A 21,604-nucleotide genomic window follows, 5' to 3' on the forward strand; every position below is an offset into this window, starting at 1 on the left:
ACAATCTGGAATTCCTTTGCCTACTCTGTTACCTAAAGGATGGCCTCTTATAGTTATCAATTTAAAAGACTGTTTCTTCTCAATACCCTTACAATAAAAAGACAGAGAAAGATTTACCTTCACACTGCTTACTTATAATAATTCTCAGTTGGTTAAGAGATATCAATGGTGGATTCTCCCACAGGGAATGATAAATAGCCCAACCCTGTGCCAATATTTGGTACAACAGTCATCAAAAGTAATATGTAAACAATTTCCTGAATCTATAATTTATCATTACTGGATGATAATTTACTAGCTGATTCAAATGCAGATACCTTAGAAAGAATGTTTGAAGAAGTAAAGAAAATTTTGCCTTGTTGGGGATTACAAATTGCTCCTGAAAAGATACAAAAAGGAGATTCTATTAATTATTTAGGATATAAAATAGGTCTACAAAAAAATTAGACACCAAAAGTGCAAATTACAAGAGATCGATTATGAATTCTTAATGCCTTGTAAAGATTAATCAGAGACATTTCCTATTTGCGGACTGCTGTTGGGGTAAAAAAATGATGAACTGAGTAATTTGTTCAAAACCTTAGAGGATATAAATAGTCCAAGAGAATTATCAGCTAAAGCTGAGAGAAAATTGGCTTTGATGGAAAAGAAAATACAGAATGCACACATGGATCAAGTGGATCCAAAGTTTGATTGCATTTTGGTTATTTTACCCTCTAACCATTCTCCTACAGGAATTTTAATGCAGAGGAAAGATATTATATTAGAATGGATATTTCTACCAAATAACCAGGGTAAAAAATTAAAAACTTACATGGAAAAGATCTCTGAGTTGATTGTAAAAGAAAAATTGAGACTTCAGGAACAGACCCAACAGAAATTGTAGTACCTTCAACCAATGATGAAATTGACAAATTAGGGGCAGAAAAATGAACCTTGGCGAAGAGATAGCAGTAAATGTTTGGGAGAGATTAATAACAAATATCCCAAAAGCGATAGAATTAAACATACAAAATAAGATAACTGGATCCTGCCTTGCAGTGTATGGGAAACACCATTAACTGGAGCTCCTACATTTTATAGACACAAACAAACAAGGAAAGGCAGGTTTCAAATCAGAAAATTTAAGTAAAGTGGTTCAAAGTCCTTATAATTCGGTTCAAAAATTGGAATTATATGCTATTCTGATGGTATTAATGGATTTTTCAAACCTCTCAACACAGTTCCTGACTCTCAGTGTGCTGAAAGATGGTCTTACATGTTGAAACAGTACAATTTATCCCTGATGAGTCAGAATTAACTTTGTTATTTACTTAGTTACAAGATATAATCAGGAATAGGAAGCATTTACATTGGATTGGATTTTTTGTAAATTGTATACAAATTATGTATATAGCTACAAATTTTAGAGTGATTTACATAGATATAAGATTAAAAGTTAGATTATTGAATCTACTTTTAGAAAACTACTAGTTTTAAATACATTGGATTGGATTTTTCAATATTGTAAACAAGTTATGTATATAGCTAAAAATTTGAGATTGATTTATATAGATTATAAAATAAAAAGGTAGATTATTGAATCTACTTTTAGGAGGAAATAACTAGGTTTAAATATTTTACATTGGATTGGATTTTTGTATATTGTATACAAATTTTGTATATTAATTCAAATTTTAGATTTGATTTTGTTAGAAAATAATGTACATATATTTCTAATCTTTTTCAAGGTACTGTACGTATATAGATCATTTAACAATGTAATGCAATCTTCTAGTCCTTGAAAGTTATTACCAACTATTTAGGATAATAAAGAAATGAAAGTTAGCAGCCATTACAATTGAACTTGTAGTCATATTGGGTATGTTTTCAAGGTCAAACAGATATATTTTAGAAAAAGGCAGGTCATCTTCAAACACTCCAGATATCTGCAGAATATGACATTTAAACACATAGATATTTTTTTCTTTTTTTTTTTTTATGACTATGAGACATGTTTGCTCTTGGCAGCACCAATCTACTTCAGATAAGATGATGGGCACTGAAGAAACTCCATATGGAGTTTACTTTCACTGTGGCAAAAGTTAGCCACAGGGCAAGAAAATGCCCTTCCATCAACTGCTGACAGTATGCTATCTAAAATGGACAAGCAGGACAAAAAGAAAGGACTGCCGATCCTTGCCAAGACAAGGTAGGAAGGCTCTTTTAAAAATCCTGCTTCACAGATGAGTCTGTGAGATATGTTAAGCCTGTAGCCCGAAGAATGGATGCCTCGATGTTGCATAGGAACCTCGGGTGACTGTACAGGAAGCTAGCTGTTTCTGTCATTCATAACTCACATTTTTTGGAAGTTGCTTGTTTGCATTTCCATTTTACTCAGTTCATATTATTTCCTTCTTGGGTCTCTGAGGGAGTTGAAGATTAGATAGTTTAGTTATAGTTTTCCTTATTAAGAAATTCAGAAAAGAGCCGGGCAGTCGTGGCGCCCATCTTTAATCCCAGCATTCAGGAGGCAGAGCCAGGCAGATCTCTGTGAGTTCTAGGCCAGCCTGGTCAACAGACTGAGATCCATGACAGGCACCAAAACTACACACAGAGAAACCCTGTCTCGAAAACAAAACAAAACAAAAGATATTCAGAAAAGAAACTGACTAAGAGGTGTAAAGTGTATAAGTTTGAAAGACATCAAAAATAGTTTTCGGTTGATAATACAAGTTAGGATAGAAAGTGAATTAGGTACATTTTGGACTCACCATAATAGGATAGATAATGGAATATTTTTGCTGAATTTGTCAAATGCAAATGGACTAGACACTGTTGATGTATTTATTGACTGTATATATTGTATATAGTTATTGTATTTACTGTATATAGTTTTTCTTGTATTAGTTATAACTTTTTCTATTTTTGACAAAAAAAAATGGGGAAATGTGGTGATATTTTATTTGTGCACTCCAATAAAGCTTATCTGGAGATCAGAGGGAAAAGCCAGCTACTATAGTAAACATAGAAATCAGGCAGTGGTAGCACACACCTTTAATCCCAGTATTCAGGAAGGACAGATTTATCTGGATCTCTGGGAGTTCAAGGCCACACTGGGAACAGAGCCAGGCATGGTGGCATACAACTTTAATTCCCAGCACTAGCTAACCAAAGAGGTCTGGAGGTCTGTACAGACAGTAAGTGATCGAGCTGGGCAGAAAGAAGAAGTGATATAGCTGGGTGGAGAGAGGAAGTGAGATGGCAGGGCACAGAAAGGATATAGGCATGAGTACACAGGAAGTAGCTCTCTTTTTGGTTGGGGATTTCTTAGTGGTAAGAACATGGCTAGCTTCTTTCTGCTTCTCTGATCTCTCAGTTTTCACTATAATATCTGGCTCCAGGTTTTTGATTAATAAAACCGTTTAGCAATTTGTCTTGCATCCTTACAATTTGATGATAGCAAAATGGAAAGTAATTAATACAGAAGTGCAAGATGAAATCTATACAAGTCAGAGAAATCCAGACTTCATTGTTAACTTTTACAAGAATAGGGATAATTTTCTAGTGCCTTCTTAACAATTCTATCTTACAGGTACTTGGTTTGAAGGCCTGCCAGTAAGAATTATCTATCAGTTATCTACCTGTCACAGAATAATAACCTAGGCAGCAGTTACTACTTTTAGAGAACAGTGGAGCCACTGGGTGATTTCTTACAAATGCATTAAGCTGGGAAGCAGAAAGCCATCAGTTATGGACCATATCTTCCAGAACAACCCAAGAAGTTTTGAAGACAATTACCAAGAAGCACAAGTTAATTTTTACATTAAACTAAATAGCACTTAACTGAGTCCCAAACTCTAGACAACGTTCAAACCATTTGCAGATGACTTTCTAAGATAGGATCTAGGCTTACTGCTACAGTTGATAGAGCTGGGCAGAAAGAAGAAGTGATATAGCTGGGTGGAGAGAGGAAGTGAGATGGCAGGGCACAGAAAGGATATAGGCATGAGTACACAGGAAGTAGCTCTCTTTTTGGTTGGGGATTTCTTAGTGGTAAGAACATGGCTAGCTTCTTTCTGCTTCTCTGATCTCTGAAGATAATAATTAAGGTAACAAAAGCAGTGAAATGAGCCCATAATGTATTAGTTTATTTAACCTTAACTCCATCCCTACAATATTAGGAATTATTCCCATTTTATAAATAAGATTGCAAGGTACTAAATAATTTGCCAGGGTGGTCAACCTGAAAGATAAGAGATAAATTCTATCTACTCTGTCAAGCTGACCAAGATGATAATATCCTAGCAGAGTACCTCAGCTCATACTAGTATGTATGATTCCTCTATGAAAATGGCAGCATGGGCCTTAAGGGTCAAATATTTCTGTGCACATCACATTCCATCATGTTCATAGTTTTCTTTCAGGACTTAGACACTTCCTCCAAGGACTTACAGACAAAAAGGAGAAACTATCTCTCACATACACCAGTGGGTAGGAAAATGCAAGTGCTAATTAACTTGTCATTGGGCTGCTTTTATACGCCTCTGTCTAACTATTTGAATTTTATGTATCAATTCTTTAAGATTTTTTATAGACCACTGAGCATCTGAAGTAAAAAATGAAGGGGGTGGTAGAGGGAAAAACATAGAATAGAATTTCTTTCTTTTCAAGTGAAATAAATGTCCATGGAAAGTTTTTTGACAGATAAATTACTGCCAGTCAGGCATGAAACATTAAATCCTAAATCAATGAAGCTTGGTGGCTCTTCATTATATAGAAAAGATTTTTAGTGAAGATGCTAGGTTTAGTAGTGGGGGGTGCCAGGCCATGTAACAGTCTCAAGTTGAATGTTGATGTTAAGTTTCAGTAAAATTGTCAGGCCCCTTCAGTGTTGCCTTAGTTACATTTCTTTTTACGTGATAAGACATCATAACCAAGGCAACGTATAGAAGAAGGAATTTATGTGGAGTTTAGTTTCCAAAGGTTAGCTAGAGTCCACAATCACTATGGCTATGAGCATGCCAAACAGGGAGGTAGGCATGGTGCTGGACCAGTAGCTAAGAGCTTACATCTTGGTTCATAACCACCAAGCAGGGAGGGATAAATGGGAATGGCATGGGCTTTTGAAACTTCAAAACATACTATCAGGCACATACTTCCTTCAAGAAAGCCACACCTCCTAAACATTCCCAAACAGTTCCACCAACTGGGGACCAAATATTCAAACATATGAGCCTATGGGGTCATTATCAATCAAATCACCACAAGTAGTTTCAAGTAGAATGATGATGCTAGTTTTATTATAGTAGGACTGTCAAGCCCTTGAGTGGTTACCCTGCTCCAGAACTGAGTCTGAAACTACTCCAATAATGCATGGCCCTCCACCTAAAATACCAGCTCTTGGGAACTTGAAATCTCTTTGACATAATGAGCAAACTAATGTGCTCCCTCCCAGCTCTTAAGCCAATGATCTCTAAACTCTTATTCTTAATGGAGAGTTCCCTCTGTCCTGAGGACATGGATACACCTGAAAATCCCACAAAAAATAAGTTATCTGTTTGTCTAAGTACAATATCCTTAAGGATCGGGCTCTAAGAGTGACATTTTTCTCACTCTGCACTACTCTTCCCAGAACATTCCTCCTCTTAGTACTTATGCTCTATTGTATCTCCCTCTACCTTCTGTGCCTCTTAGCTTTATGAAACACAGTGACACAGTCAATCCATCATTTCCTATCATTTATCACACTTTCCTTCCCCATGGAACTGACTGGTGTCTAACTAAAGCCTCTTTTGTTCCTAACACAATGAGCATTTACCCATTCTTTCTTCAACTCAAGAGGATGGCTTTGTACTTGGCTCCAGCAATCAATTTTGATTAATTTAGTCAATAAGTATGCATCTATCCTCCTAGCAAATATGTGGTTAAGATAAAATTATGTGAATGAATTTGGGATAATTAGATGCCAAAAATCTGATGGATATCATCTAGAAAAAGTTTTTCACTACTGAATATTACCATACCTGAATTAAATCTCCAGAATTATGCCCATTTCTAAATTGTAAGAATGCAGTGGTTTTACTTTTAAAAATTGTATGATAGACATGTGTATATGCAGTATGCATATTCATGTGTGAGTGTAGTTACCTGTGCACCATGGTGCATGTGTGGAGGTCAGAGTTCAACCTCAGCTGTTGGTCTTCACTTTCCAGTTCTTTGAGACAGGGTCTCTTGATTACTGCATATGTCAAATCAACTGACTCACAGATTTTGAGGATTCTCCTGTTTCTGATTTTAATTTTGCTGTAAGGATTACAGATAAATGCTGCTGTGCCTGGCTTTTACTTGGATTGCAAGGATTTAAATTAAGGTCCTCACACTTGCTTGCTAAGTACTTTGCCCACCAAGCCATCTCCCCAGCCCTTAATTAATTTATGTACTTTAGTCTCCCCAAATGTTTTCAACAATGAAGAGGTATTATTTCTATAATAATAATAAAAAACTCTAAAAAGTCTTGGAGAGATATAATAAGAGTCTCCAACTGTTTATCAGGGCCTAACAGACAGAAGAGTACTCATTCCAATGTTATTATAAAAAAGCTAGGCAAAACAAACATTTATAAGAATGGAGTTAGACACCAGAGAAGAGACAAAGCAGAACTATTATTTCCTGCAGAACTATTATAAGGAGAGAAAGAAAATGATCTACAACAACCTACTAGGGACAAATTCCAGGTCATTCTATAAAGCTAGAAAATAAAGGGCATCTAAACAAAGCATGTTTGTTTCACTAAGTTGAAAAGACACAAACTATAGTCCAGGAAGCAATGGCCATGGTTCTTAAAAACTCAGAGAAGGGTCTTGATGTGACTAGTGCTATAGCTTGGTAGTACAGTAAGTACTTGCCTAACATAGGCAAAACCCTGGGTTCCATAACCAGCACTGAAGCAAACACAATCTGTACTCAAAGATTTCATCTTCATTTAAACAATGCAAAAAAGATGATGAAAACTCAAGTCACCAGACAGAAATGGAACAAAGCTGATGCTGAAAATCACGTGTCTCAATGGATACTTGGTAAAGCCTTGCTGTAGCCAAAATACCCAAGTCAATCAATTTAAGGAAGATAAGGTCCCTTGAAATTGGTTAAATACATTGGTGTTTCTCTTAACCATTCATAGGGTCTATAGCAGCCTTTGGTTGGAGGCCAACATGCACAACTGCAAAGCAGAGGCCTTGGAAGGATTCTGTCCAGTATGTTAGGTGTACCTGGCTATTCAGTAGTTTTAACAAAGTATTCTGTGTCTTAATGGTGGCTCTTTTCTGAGGTTGTGAAATTCTTTCCCATAAACACACAGTTTTGTACCTGTTAAGGTTTTAATCTGAAATGTCCCCAATGGGCTCATTTTTATTGTTCCTCAGATGGTGATGCTATCCTAAGAAACATTGGACTTGAGGCCAGTAGAAGTAGCTCACTAGGGGCAAGGCTTTAAAGGAAAATAAAAGCAAAATCTAACAAAAATTTAAAAATACAATGAACTATGACACCAAACAACATGAAATTTAAAATCTTAGGAACTCCATAAACAATGCCAAAAAATGCTAAGAATTAGAAAATGTAACTCAGGTCCAGAAGGAAAAATTAATTAGGGAATAGTGCTAAAAAACCCATAGATATAATAAGTATTTGAACAGCTTTTATAAAAATGTTCTATACGTCAAAGAGCATAAAGGAATGTGAGAATTATGGGAAGAGAACTAAAAGAGAGACAAAGAACAGCTAAAGCAGAGCTGGGTGTGAGTGGAGCTCAGTGTGGAGTGTCTGTCTAGCATGGGTAAAGCTCCTGGGTTCTAGTTCCAACCCTATGAACAAATACAACAAACCCAAATAGAATTCACACAGAGTTATCAAAAGAGAAGTACTGAAACTGAGAAATTAATATAAACTAATTTTACTGCAAATTAGAAACTACTGAAAGACTATCAAAGAATCTGAAGCATCCAAAATGAAGCATATCAAGAATAAAAATGCTTAATAGGTAAATAGAGCATGAAAATCCCAGGAGATACTGGAAAACTGAAAAAGGGCTGCAACATTTTAGATTATTCCTTCTTAAAAATAAAAAGATGCACATACTGTCTCTTAGTTGGCACTGAGAAACTCTAATAACTAAAAGTAAACAAGGAGCTAAAGTTTATAATTCACCCATAAGTCACACCAAATTCAACAAAAATCAATATAAATAAGACACTGGGGGAAGGAAAAGAGCCCAAAATCCAGATGAGAAAAGCAGACAGCAGGAGGCAATGTTCAGCGTCACCCTCAGGTATACAGTATACTGGAGTGCAGCTTGGGCTAGGAGCAACTTGGTCTCAAACAAAACACAAATAAACATCGGCATCAGAAGCAAACCCAACAAAGACAAGAAAATGAGACTGGGACTTTTGACTAGCAGCACCAATGAAAACTACCATTGCCATCTAACAGACTCAGTGCACAGCAACTGGAGAACAGATACATATTTTTTTCATGTAACTGCAACACTTAATGAACTGGGCCATTGAAAATAATCTCAGGATATTAGTTACAGGATTAACTGTACAGAAATTATACAGAACATGCTCTCTGACTAAAAAGAATCTAAACTAGAAACTATAATTTATACAAATATTCTAAATATTAGAGAAGCCACAAACTTCTAAATAACCAACAGATCAAATAAGAAAACTTAATGTGTTCATAATTGTGTATTTCCCAACTGTACTGAAAAATCTGAAAGAAAAATTTAAAACTTAAAAGCAGAAATTACTGCCCCCCAATAAGAAAACATAAAGCTAATCTAAAATACTGAATTGAATAAAAATTTTAAAATAATACAATAACCTGATGTGGTGGCAGATACCCACACTCCCAATATTCAGGAGACTGACAACTTTGAGTCCAGCTTGGACTACTACTTGAGAAGACATTGTTTCAAACATCAAATCAAATCAGATTGATTTTCTCAACGAACCAACTCTTTGTTTCATTGGTTCTTTGTATTCTATTTGTTTCTGTTTAATTGATTTCAGCCCTCAGTTTATTTCCTACTATCTTGGGAGTGTTTGATTCTTTTAGTTCTAGAGCTTTTGGGTGTGCTGTTAAGTAGCTAATATGAGGTTTCTCCAAATTCTTTATGAAGGCACTTACTGCTATGAACCTTCCTCTTTGCTTTCACTGTATCCCACAAGTTTGGGTATGTTGTGCATTCATTTTCATTGAATTCTAAGAATTCTTTATTTTCTTTATTTATTCCTTGACCCACTGGTAATTCAATTGAGAATTGTTCAGTTTCCATGAGTTTTTAGGCTTTCTGTAGTTTGTACTGTTGAACTCCAACTTTAATCCATGGTGACTTGATAAAATACAGGGGGTTATTCCAATTATTTTGTATCTGTTATGACTTGATTTATGACTGAGTATGGGGTCAATTCTGGAGAATGTTCCATGAGGTTCTGAGAAGAAGTTATATTCTTTGGTGTTTGGGTGAAATATTCTATAGATGTCTGTTAAGTACATTTGAGCCATAACATCTTTTAGTTCCCTTATTTCTCTGTTAAGTTTCTGTATGGCAGACCTGTCCACTGGTGAAAGTAGGGTGTTGAAGTCTCTCATTATTAATGTGTGGTGTTCCATACATGATTTAAGCTTTAGTAACATTTATTTTACAGATGTGGATGCCTTTGTATCTGGGGCATAGATATTCAGAATTAATACATCATCTTGGTGGATTTGTCCTTTGATGAATATGAAATGTCCTTCTCCAATTCTTTTGATTAATTTTTGTTTGAAGTCTATTTTGTTAGGATAGCTATACCAGTTTGTTTCTTAGGTCCATTTGATTAGGAAATATTTTTCCAAACCTTTACTCTGAAGTAATGTCTGTCTCTGATGTTGAGGTGTGTTTCTTGTACGCAGCAGAAAGATGGACATTGTTTTCAAATATATTATGTTAGCATCTGTCTTTTTATTATTTATTTTTCTTTGGGTTTTGCTCATGTGGGATTATCCACGGCCTATGTTTGTGTGGGTGTAGCTAACTTCCTTGGGTTAGAGTTTTCCTTGTAATACCTTCTGTAAAGCTGTGTTTATGGATAGATACTGATTAAATTTGACTCTGTCATGAAATATCTTCTTTTCTCCATCTATGATAATTGAATGTTTTGCTGGGTATAGTAGTCTGGGCTGGCATCCATGGTCTCTTAGTCTGCAAGAGGTCTATCCAGGCTCTTCATGCTTTTAGTCTCCATTGAGAAGTCAGGTGTAATTCTGATAGTTCTGCTTTTATGTTACTTGGCCTTTTTCCTTTGTAGCTTTTAATATTCTTTCTTTATTCTATATGTTTAGTGTTTTGTTTATTATGTGGGTAGGGTCCAGTCTATTTGGTGTTCTGTAATCTTCTTGTACCTTTATAGTTATGTCCTTCTTTAGGTTGGGAAAAATTTCTTCTATGATTTTGTTGAATGTATTTTCTGGCCCTTTGAGCAGAGAATCTTCTCCTTCTTCTATTCTTATTACTCTTAGGTTTGGTATTTTCATAGTGTCACAGATGTCCTGGACGTTTTATGTTGGGAATTTTTTAGATTTAACATTTTCTTTGACTAATGAGTCTATTTCCTTTATTGTATCTTCAACACCTGAGATTCTCTCTTCCATCTCTTGCATTCTGTTAGTGATGCTTACATCTGTAGTTCCTGTTCACTTACCTGGGTTTTCCATTTCCAGATTCCCTCAGTTTGTGCTTTCTTTATTTTCAGGTCTTGAACAGTTTTGTTTCCAACAACTGCTTTGTTTTGTTTTGTTTTGTTTTGTTTTTGACATTCTTTAAGAGATTATTGATTTTTCCAATTTTTTGGTTGTCTTTTCCTCTATTTCTTTAAGAGATTTTTTTCATTTCTTCTTTAATGACCTCTATCATCTTCATAAAGTTATTTTTAAGGTCATTTTGTGTTTTGGCTGTGTTGGAATGTTCAGATCTTGCTGTAATAGCAAACATGAATTCTGGTGGCAACATAATGACCTTTCTGTTATTGATTGTGTTGATGGTATTCTTACACTGGCATTTAGGCATCTGGATTTGGGATGGGTCTAGGTGTTGATTCCTATGTTTGTCATTGTTGGAGGGTTTGTTTTTTTATTTATTTATTTATTTATTTATTTATTTTTTTTTGGTGCCTTAGTTTCTGTTTCCTCTCTGGTCTTTTGGCCTAAGTGGCCAAGGGTGCTGGTGACTGGTGAGTCTTCAGGTCTTGTAGGGTGTCTCCACTGGGGCTTGGGGGGTGTTGGGTCTCTTGATCCAGTCTAGGCTCTGGTATAGCCAAAGATTTCTTGGGTCTCTATCCCAAGTTCCATAGTATGGATTCATTGTTCAGGATAACTCCAACAGTGTTTCTACCATACCTTTTCCTAGACCTGTGAGGATCCAGTCAACCTCCAGTAAAGACTGAGACTTCTTCTAGTGTATCTAAGACTAGTCTGGCCTCCAGTAGAGCTGCTGAGGCTGTTCTTCCCAAGGTATGGACTGTGTTTGGGCCTATGGAGTCTGCTGCAGTTCTGAGGAAGAGCTGATGTTGACTGCTGAAGGCAGTTGTAGCTGCTGTGGTCTGTGCCTCAGTGGCAGAAGTCCACTGGGATTGAGGGCAGGACCCAGAAGCAGCAGGGCCAGGAATGAACTGGGCTTGTGTTGGCCTGGGGAAGGATCACGGGGCACAGAATCCAGTGTGGGGTGTAGTTCAGCTGGCAGGCAGGTCACTCACCTGTTCTGGCTTGTGTGGCCTGGGTCTGCCTGGAGGAAGTCTTTTAGGGTTAAAGGTAGGGCCAAGCAGCAGGGCCAGGGACAAGCCAAGATGGCATTGGCTTAGGGAAGGGTCACTGGGGGCAGAATCCAGGGAGGGATGTGGTTTTGCTAGCAGGCTGGTCTCTCACTAGTTCTGGCTGGTGTGGTCTGTGCATGGCAACTCTTATAAAGGAAAACATTTAATTAGGACTGGTTTATAGTTCAAAGGTTTAGTCCATTATCATTAGAGTGGGGAGTAGGGTGGCACATAGGCCAACATGGTGTTGGAGAAGTAGCTGAGAGTCCTAGATTCAGATCCAAAGGCAACAAGAAGTGAGAATGAAACAACATCCAGCTTGAGGATCTGAAACTCCACCCCAGTGACACATTTCCTCCAACAAAGTCACACCTACTCCAACAAGGCCCTCCTCATAGTGCCACTCCCTATGAGCTTATGGGGGGTATTTTCATTCAAACTACCACATGAGTAATTCCTAATATTAAAATGCTCATACTAGAAAAGAATAAAATCTCAAAGTATCTAAGTTTCTACCTTACTTTTAAAATAACAGTGAATTAGCTAACCTTAAAGGGAAAATTATAAAGGCAGAAATCAATGAGAAAGCTGAAAATAGGCTTGCTCTCTGAACACACACCAGGGCCTTCTTCATGTGGCTCCTTTACATGAGCTGGCTTAGGCTGGTGGTCTTGGAGTCTATAAAGCAGGACTTAACTAAGGATAGGGATGCTCTGTCTTCTACCCAGGTCTAGTTTCACAAGTCAGGGACAGCTGCTGCTTCCATATTCTATTGCTTATAATAAGGTCAGAAATCTTCAGAGGAAGACATGAGATGCCTCACAGCCTCACAGCTCTAGGAAAAGGTATGGTAGAAACACTGCTGGAGTTTTCCTTAACAATTATTCCATGCTATGGAACTGGTGTGATACATGGCATCATGTTCCTTTAACCTGAAAAATATTTGTTGTGGCATTGTTCTGACTACAGATTCTTTCAATTTGTGTATTTGAAATACCTTGATTTAACTTCCATTTTTAAGATCTATTTTTGAGAGATTCAGAATTTTACTTAGGTTGACAGTCTCCTTTTTTTCTTATAGCACTTTGAAGATGTCACTACATAGTGTTCTGATTTGCATGTTTCTGATAATAAGTTCAGAATAAGTCACAAGAATGTTTTCCCTTTTAGATGATTTTTTTAACTTTATACTGTTTATTTAGTAATCTGACAACACTTTTATGTAGCTTTTTTGTGTGTATGCTTAACCTGATAAAGTCTTTCAAGCTTCTTAAAAAAAAATAAGTCAGTACCTTTTCTTAAATGTGGAAATTTTTTTCCATCAGTCATGAATTATATCCTTTATTATTATTATTTTTTGAGGCAAGTTTTTCCTACATAGCCCAGATTGCCCTGGAGTTCACTATGTAACCCAACTCAGGCCAAACTTGAACTCACAACGTTCCTGCATCTAACCTCCTTATAGATGGGAGTATATCATCTTACTTTAAAAATTACTGAATATATTACATTGTGTTTTCTAAAGCTCTTTTAACACACATTCCCACATTTAGTAGACTCATTTACACTTCTGACTTCAGATTCTATTATATGTAATATTTTGCAGTTCCTTAAACGTGATTTAAGTTTTTTGGTTTGGGGGGGGGTCTTTGCTTATAAAATTGTGGATGCTACAAGATTGGAAGTGTGTTATGTGTCTTCTGCCTTCAAAAATGACTGAGTTTCCCAGAGAATGTTTATTTTACTTGCAGAGTAGCTTTATTTCATCAAGTCGTGCTCCTAGGCTTAATTAGGGTGAGGCAAGATGATCCCTGGGTTAGTTTAAAGAAATATGTAAGAAACTCAGATAATCTATAACAAGCAAACAGTGAGTTTGTTTTTTGGTTTTTTGTTGCTGTTGCTGGTTTTTAAATGGACAAAGGATCTGAATAGACATTTATCAAAAGATGATATGAGTAATCAACGAATAATGAGTATACAAAAATGGTTAGAGATACACAAACGAAAGTCACAATGAAATATCACTGCACATCTGTGCACAATGAAATATCACTGCACATCTGTGGAACTAGCTATTATCAGAAAGAAAACATAGTCTGGAGGGCTAGCTCAGCAGTTAGACTGGCTGTTCTTCCTGAGGACCAAGGTTCAATTCCTACACAGTGACTCAAACCATCTGTAACTCCAGTTCCAGGTGATCCAATGCCCTCTTTTGGCCTCAGTGGGCACCACGCATGTACATGGTATGCATGTATTTTTTAAAAGATAATAGATAAGCATAAGAAAGAGCATAAAGGAAATAAAACTACACTGCTAGCAGAATGTGAATTTCAATACAGTAGTTATGAAAAATAGTGCACACTGAAAACAGCTACCTTATGATCTACTCCAAAGAAAATGAAATCTTTTCCAAAGACTTTCCATGTTTATCACAGTACACAACAGCTAGGACATGAGCTCTTTCATCAGTGGGTGAGTAGATAAGAAACTGTGGCTTCCTTACACAATGAACACTATATGGTCTTAACACAGAAAAAAACATTGCCTTTTATGACAAGATGGAAAACCTAGAGGCCACCATATTAAGTGAAATAAACAAAGCACAGAAAGACAAATAGTGTATAATTTTAATTGAGTGTGGATCTGGAAAAGCCAAATTCCAAAGTGAAGAATAGAGAAGACAGGGGATGGTGGCCAGGAGAGTGAAGGCCCTGGAGAAGTATAGATCAAATGATTAAAAATTCTAATTTGATGGCAGCAAGTTGAAGAGATTTATGGTACAACATGGTGACTACAGCAATGTGTTATATTCTTGAAACACTGTTCAGAGGAGATGTGAAATGTAAAAAAGGTGTGGAGTGTTGTACAATTTATTAGTTCAATTTAGCCATTCTACAACACATATACACATACACACACTTCAAAACACGCTGTGACTACAATTATATACAACTAAGAAATAAGTTTCTGTAGAGCCTGAACTGCAGAAACCTGTGGTCTGCTGATACACAAGATGTTTCACTGGGTAGCTGACACCTCAAGATTTTGGAGGACATGAAGGCCCCTGGGCTCCTAGCCACTTCACAGACTTCACTGGCTGTTCTGTTGTCTGTCAAGCATCATAGGTTTCCTGCATATGGCAACTTACTGGTGGCCAAAGGCCCCAGTGCTGCCCCACTGCAGATTTCCAGAGCTCCTCCTCTGATATCCCAGCTGTATCATCAGCCCCACACTCCTTATCTGGTGGGGGTTTTGTTGTTCTTTTTCCTAGTGATAGAGTGCTGTTGTTTTGCTGTTAAACAGTGTCTGCAGCTTGAAGCCAAGGGGAACTGAGCAGTTTCTGTGCTGCTGCTCTCTGAAAAACCATGGCTTATATGGTCTGCTGTCCAGTGCATGGACATAGCTGTTTCACACAGTTAGCTAATTTTACAGATGTTTATGGTGATACTTTATGATGACTAGAAATGGAAATCCCTATGAATGCCATTTAAAATACCAAATGAAACAAACTGAGCAGTTAATGTTAGTGGCCAAGGGAGAGAAGCAATTAAACAGTCCTACAAAGCTGCAACACCTATGAGCCAGCATGACATGATATGGATAAAAAGGTGCATGCTGGTGGTAACCAACAGCTAATTGGACTTAAGCTCCATTCAACAGAAGGGAAATCATGCCTGATACTGGAAACCTAGCCAGCTTTGTAGGGCTGGTGACATCAATGACCTTAGAAAAAACTCTCCTATGGCTTTTTTGCTAGACCAGCATAGTTCCATACTACATTTTAAACCCTGTTTTTATACCCACAGATAAATGTATCTACCACTTCTCATCAAAGAAGTTTCTCTTTAAAGCAAATGGAGACCATTGAAGAAAACCACAATTGGACATAATGCAGAGATCAACATATCACGGGAAGCCCAGCCTAAAGGGATACACCTACAATATAGGTCATGCATCTGTGGTTCGGGTAACATGGCAGAAGGGGCAGAAAGGTTGTGAGAGACAGACTACCAGGGAGTCTGCTGTGAAAATCTCTCCTAGACAGGAGCTGTGTAGACAAGAGCAAAACAATGGCAAATATCAAATGTACATGTTAATAAGGAATGGGGAAAATCTACAATGAACTACATACAGGCAACTAATTGAGAGAAGAATTAGTTTTTCCTCAGGATGAGCTCCCTTATTGGCTGGCCACTACAGAGTGGGTAGCCTTGAAACCATATATATACATAACACCAAAAAACATACTCAGCAGATTTTATACACACACACACACATGTATGTAACAATAATAATTAAAAAAAGGGGCTATCAACTTGTGAGTTGTAGGAATCATGGTGAGTTCAAAGGAGGGTAACCAGGAGGGGCTGAAGTGAGAAAAAGAGGGAGGAAAGAGATGTAATTATATTTCAATTTAAAACATATTTTAAAAAGCCAACATAAAAAATAAAAATAAACAAAACATCTTGTAAGATACCTTTACCATCTAGATACTTTTTGACACCATGAAGAACACTGACTTGACAGACCTAAAACTTTTTGCTTTTTCTTTTATATCAGAGACAACATAAGTTTATAAAACAAGCAAGCAAAAAGGGTTCACTGACTTACGTTCACATTCTCTGACATCCAGGTTGAACTGCTGCAATGCTCCCAAAGTGAGCTGCCTTACTTCCGCTTCCAACAACAGTTGCATCAAGGATGTGGCTAAATGCTTACAAGCTGACATACAGGCTGTCTGGGCCACCTTTCCCTGAAATATAAACATGTAAACCAGAATGTTAGTGGGTTAAAATGAAATGCCATCTAAATCTATTTATTCGTTTATTTATTTATTTAAGATAGCATCTCACATATCCCAGGATGGCTATGTACTTGCTATGTAGACAAGGATGACCCTGAATTTCTAACCTTACTGTCTTAACCTCCCAAGTATTGGGGTTGTGGGTGGGCACCACCATGCCTAGGTTATGGGATGCTGGGGTCAAACTGAGGTCTTTGTGCATTCTAGGCAAGCACTCTATCAACTGTGAATATCCCCAGATATTAAAGTTTAAATAACTTACTCTATTCCTCAGTTAGGGATTTCTTTAAGGTTCTCCCTATCACAATATTCATATATCTAATAGCCTTGGAATTAAACATATGTTAACATCAATTATTTTAAATAGTGACTCCAATTCCACCGGTCATGGTAATTAGAACAGTAAGCTATATTCACAAAACCCAATTATGGAGCCAAGAAAAATATTTTAAAAATTAACAGTAGAGAAGCAATATTCAAAAATGGGAAGTAAACTGAGACAGAATGTTACAAGGGGAATAAATTTGAAAAAGTCTCTTCTAAAAAAATTCTTTATAAATTCTAGCAAGTCTCTAGATATAAGCCAGTACTTACTGCTCTATGAATTTCCAGTAAATTCAAAACAAAAATGCTCTCCAAAATGTAATTAAAAGGTTGGATTTTGTTTTCTTAGAAAGTATTGAGATTTACAAATGAATTCTGAGCTAATTTTAAAACCAGATTTAAAATGAATACTATTTTTATTAAAGTATTCAAAATACTTAGATATTCACGAATAATGCAAACAGTTTGTTCACCTAGATGACACCATTAATTGCTGTCCTACTTTGCATCAGAAGTGGCCATTATCAGTATTAGGTTATGCACAATTCTGAGGGGATGGGGTGTGGCTCAATGATAGACCACTTGTCTAATGGTGCCTGAGGCCTATCCATCTCTAGCACAACAAAGAGAAAAAAAGAAATGCTGTTATGATAAATATATACAGCCACATCTATACCACACTTCCCTTATTAAGGATCCTGTCATAGTCTGCTATGGAATGAGATTCTTTTGGATTACATCTTTAAGCTTTATTCCTTCTTAAACAGGAAATTATCACCCCTTCTTTCTCCCAATTATATGAATGTGGAGGTTCATATTATCTCTCATATAGAAATACCTTAGGCCAATGCTTAACTTGGTACTAACTTGGTACTCTTTTGGTGTCTTTACTGAACGTTTGGGGAGAACTAGAATCTGAACATTTCATGAATCCTGGTAACCACTCGGCCCTAACTTGGTACTCTTTTGGTGTCTTTACTGAAAGTTTGGGGAGAACTGGAATCTGAACATTTCATGAATCCTGGTAACCACTCACCTTCTACACATTGGCAGGTGTCTATTATTTTGTTTGCCTGATCTCATAGATTTCACTTCACATGTGGAAAAAGTAGCCTCAACTTCCCAAGGATCCCAATGCTTATTTCTCACTCTATTTCTCAAGATGGCTTCCTCAACACTACACTACTTCCTTGAACCCAGCAGTCACTTTGTCCCAAGCTCTGGCCACAGTCATCTTAGACCAACAGTACTGCCATTCTTCAGGGATGAACTGCAGAGACTGTGGGACTCTGATTATTTTCTTTCTCTGGGATAACCACCCTACACTGCCAGCTGTGCAACAGAAAGCATCTCGTCTAGGACTCAAGGTCAAAGCTGCTACTAGTTACTGTATCATGATTAGCAATGGGTGTCTCATCTTTTTTTCTGTAATATACTTATACTAAGTATATATTAATAACTATATGGGGATGATCTTATTTTTCTTCAAAATTTCTAAGTTTCAGTTATTGTCCTCTGACCCCATCACATCTGTAAGAATTCCACTATTATTTGTACTACCGACAATGTACCTTTGTTCTCTATCAGCTTTTAAAAGAGAGTCTTTTTTTTTTTCTTCTTCTTCTTCAGAGATAGGGTTTCTCTGTATAATTGCCCTCCCTGGCTGTCCTGGAACTCACTTTGTAGACCAAGCTGGCCTTGAACTCACAAAGATCTGCATCTTTTTATATCTTAAAACACAGGGTTTCAGGTAGATTAGGCTGATCTCAAGCTAGCTATTAAGCTGAGGAGTGGTCTTGCATTCCTGATCCTCATGTCTCTACTGCCGAAATACAGGATTACAGACTTGTAATACCACACACACTTTAGGCCGTGACAGGAATGAACCCAGGGCTTGATGTGTGCTAGGTAAGCATTTTACCAACTAAGCTACATCCCAGCTCCACTAAGATTTCTTTTTCTCTACATTTATCATTTATCAGCAACCTCACCATTATTTATCTACAAAAAAAAAAAAAAAACGTTCTTTCAATGTACTACACATTTCTATGACTTTTAGAATCTGGAGTAAGACATCTTTGCTGTGGGATGTCTTTCTGTATGCTGTGAATATGTGTTGTTCAGATCGGTTAATAAATAAAGCTGTACTGGCCTATGGCAAGTCAGCTTAGAGGCAGGCAGGAAATGCAAGCAGATAGACAGGAAGAGAAAGGCAGGGTCTGGAAAGAGATGCCAGCCAGCAACCCAAAGAGCAAGATGCCAGCAGACCGGTAAAGCCACGGAACATGTGGCAAAACACAGATTAATAGAAATGGGTTAATTTAAGATATAAGAGTTAGCTAGCAAGAAGCTTGAGCCATAGGCCATGGCCATACATTTTGTAATTAATATAAGCCTCTATATGTTTATTTGGGTCTGAAAAGCTGCGGGAACAGGCAGGACACTGGAAAACTTCTGACTACACATCTTCTCTAGTATAGAGGCACCTTGAGGACCATTTCCTTGAATGATGCTTTTGTACTGCCATCTCTCTTTCCTCTCCCAAAACAGAGAGTAGACAGGCCCACAAGGCCTACATAGACACAGTGTGATAGTTTTATTTCTTTTTTTTTTTGGTTTTTCGAGACAGGGTTTCTCTGCGTAGCTTTGCGCCTTTCCTGGAGCTCACTTGGTAGCCCAGGCTGGCCTCGAACTCACAGAGATCCGCCTGGCTCTGCCTCCCGAGTGCTGGGATTAAAGGCGTGCGCCACCACCGCCCGGCGATAGTTTTAATGTAATCAGCCTCCATAATCTTATAGGCACCATTAGGAGGTGTGGCTTTGTTGAAGTGGGTCTGGCTTCGTTGGAGCAAGTATGTTATTGTGGGGATGGACTTTGAGGTTTCCTATGCTCAGGATACTGCCTAGTGTTTCAGTCGACTTCCTGTTGCCGGGAAGATTTAGGACTCTCAGCTATTACTCCAGCACCACATCTGCCTGCATGCTGCCAAGTTCCCTGTCATAATGATAATGGATTGAACCTCTGAAACTGTAAGTGAGCCACCCCCAATTAAATGTTTTACTTTATAAGAGTTGCCATGGTCATGGAGTCTCTTCACAGCAATAGAAACTCTAACTAAGACACTCAGTTAGTTGCATGTTGGGTTTTTTTTTCCTACAACACACTTAGTAGAAACCATCTTTGAAATCTCAATCTTTTTGAGGGCTAGTGATATATGACATTGTCCTCTTGAGATGCTGAACAGCAGTGATAATGGCTATCCACAGACACAGAATATCAAGAGCCAACAGCATGCTATGCTCTACTGGCCTTCAATGTGTTAGATATACTGTCAATTTCCTATTCAGATAGGTTTATTAGGATATATTCTAATTAGGTGAATAAAATGCACCTTAGACCTTTCAACTATTCTCCACAAATTTCCTTTTTCTCTGTGTGTGCTTGGGGGGGTGGGAGGGAAGAGATTTTTTTCTGTTTCTATTTCCTCCTACTTTTTTCTAATTTTGGACAAGATCTTGGGATATGGTCAAGGCTAGCTCAAATTTGCATTCCCATTTCACCTACCAAGTTGCACTACCACATTCAGCTAATCTAGGTGCTTTCTACAGATCTGAGCTTAGGTTTATTCATCTTGAACTGAGCTTTGAGTTTACTGTTGTACTAGCTGATTTTGTGTGTCAACTTGACATCAAGATAGAGTCATTAGAGAGGCAGGAGCCTCAGTTGAGGAAATGCCTCCATGAGATCTAACTAATTGTAAGGCATTTTCTCAATGATCAATAGAGGAGGGTCTAGCCCATGGTGGGTGGTGCCATCCTTGGGTTGGTGGTCCTGAGTTCTATAAGAAAGCAGGCTGAGCAAGCCCATAAGCAGCACCCCTCGATGGCCTCTGCATCAGCTCCTGCCTCCAGGTTCTCACCCTGTGTGAATTCCTGTTCTGGCTTCCTTCAATAATGAACAGCAATGGGGATGTGTAAGCTAAATAAACATTTTCTTCCCCAACTTGTTTTTTGGACATGGTGTTTTGTTGCAGCCACAGAAACCCTAACCAAGATAACTGTTCAATGTATTTACTGTATCTTTTAAAATTCATTTAATAAAACCAGTTGCAGTAATGTACATCTGTAATCCTAACATTCAAGGGGTAGAAGACTAGGGTTTGAAGCCAGCCTAGTGTAAGACACTCCTATTCCCCCCATATGAATTTTTAATCTCAGGTTTACTCTTTTAGAATGAACAATAAATCTTAATCTTGTTCATATAACCCATCTTTTTTGGTATTTTGTCCATTTTCCCTACTATGGTGGTTTGAAAGAAAATGACTCCCAAAAGGAGTGGCACGACCGGGAGGTGTGGCTTTGTTGGAGTAGGTGTGGCCTTGTTGGGGGAAGTGTGTCACTGTTGGGGGCAGGCTTTGAGGTCTCATATATGCTCAAGCTTCACTCAGTGTGCCACAAAGACCAGTTCCTGTTGCCTGCAAGATGTAGGATTCTCAGCTACTTCTCTAGAACCATGTCTGCCTGAACGCTACCATACTCCCTGCCATACTCTCCCCACCATGATGACAATGGATTAAACCTCTAAAACTGTAGCTACTACCTCAATTAAATGTTTTCCTTTATAAGATTGCCATGTCTCTTCG

The 21,604-nt window shown here is 37.6% G+C and overlaps 1 protein-coding gene across 4 annotated transcripts in view; it reads right to left on the bottom strand.

Annotated features, from left to right (window-relative positions):
* The window catches only part of Exoc6b (exocyst complex component 6B), a 491,948-nt gene that overhangs the window by 139,227 nt on the left and 331,117 nt on the right, over positions 1 to 21,604 (bottom strand). For all 4 annotated transcript variants that reach the window (XR_013049947.1, XM_006991543.4, XM_076567063.1 and 1 more), the window contains one exon: positions 16,446 to 16,587. Coding sequence is in view for 3 of the 4 variants with exons in the window: in XM_006991543.4 (XP_006991605.1) it covers positions 16,446 to 16,587 (142 nt within the window). In the remaining variant the exon portion in view is untranslated. The remainder of the gene's footprint in view (positions 1 to 16,445; positions 16,588 to 21,604) is intronic.

This window comes from Peromyscus maniculatus, chromosome 3, assembly GCF_049852395.1.
Source record: "Peromyscus maniculatus bairdii isolate BWxNUB_F1_BW_parent chromosome 3, HU_Pman_BW_mat_3.1, whole genome shotgun sequence".
Lineage (NCBI taxonomy): Eukaryota > Metazoa > Chordata > Mammalia > Rodentia > Cricetidae > Peromyscus > Peromyscus maniculatus.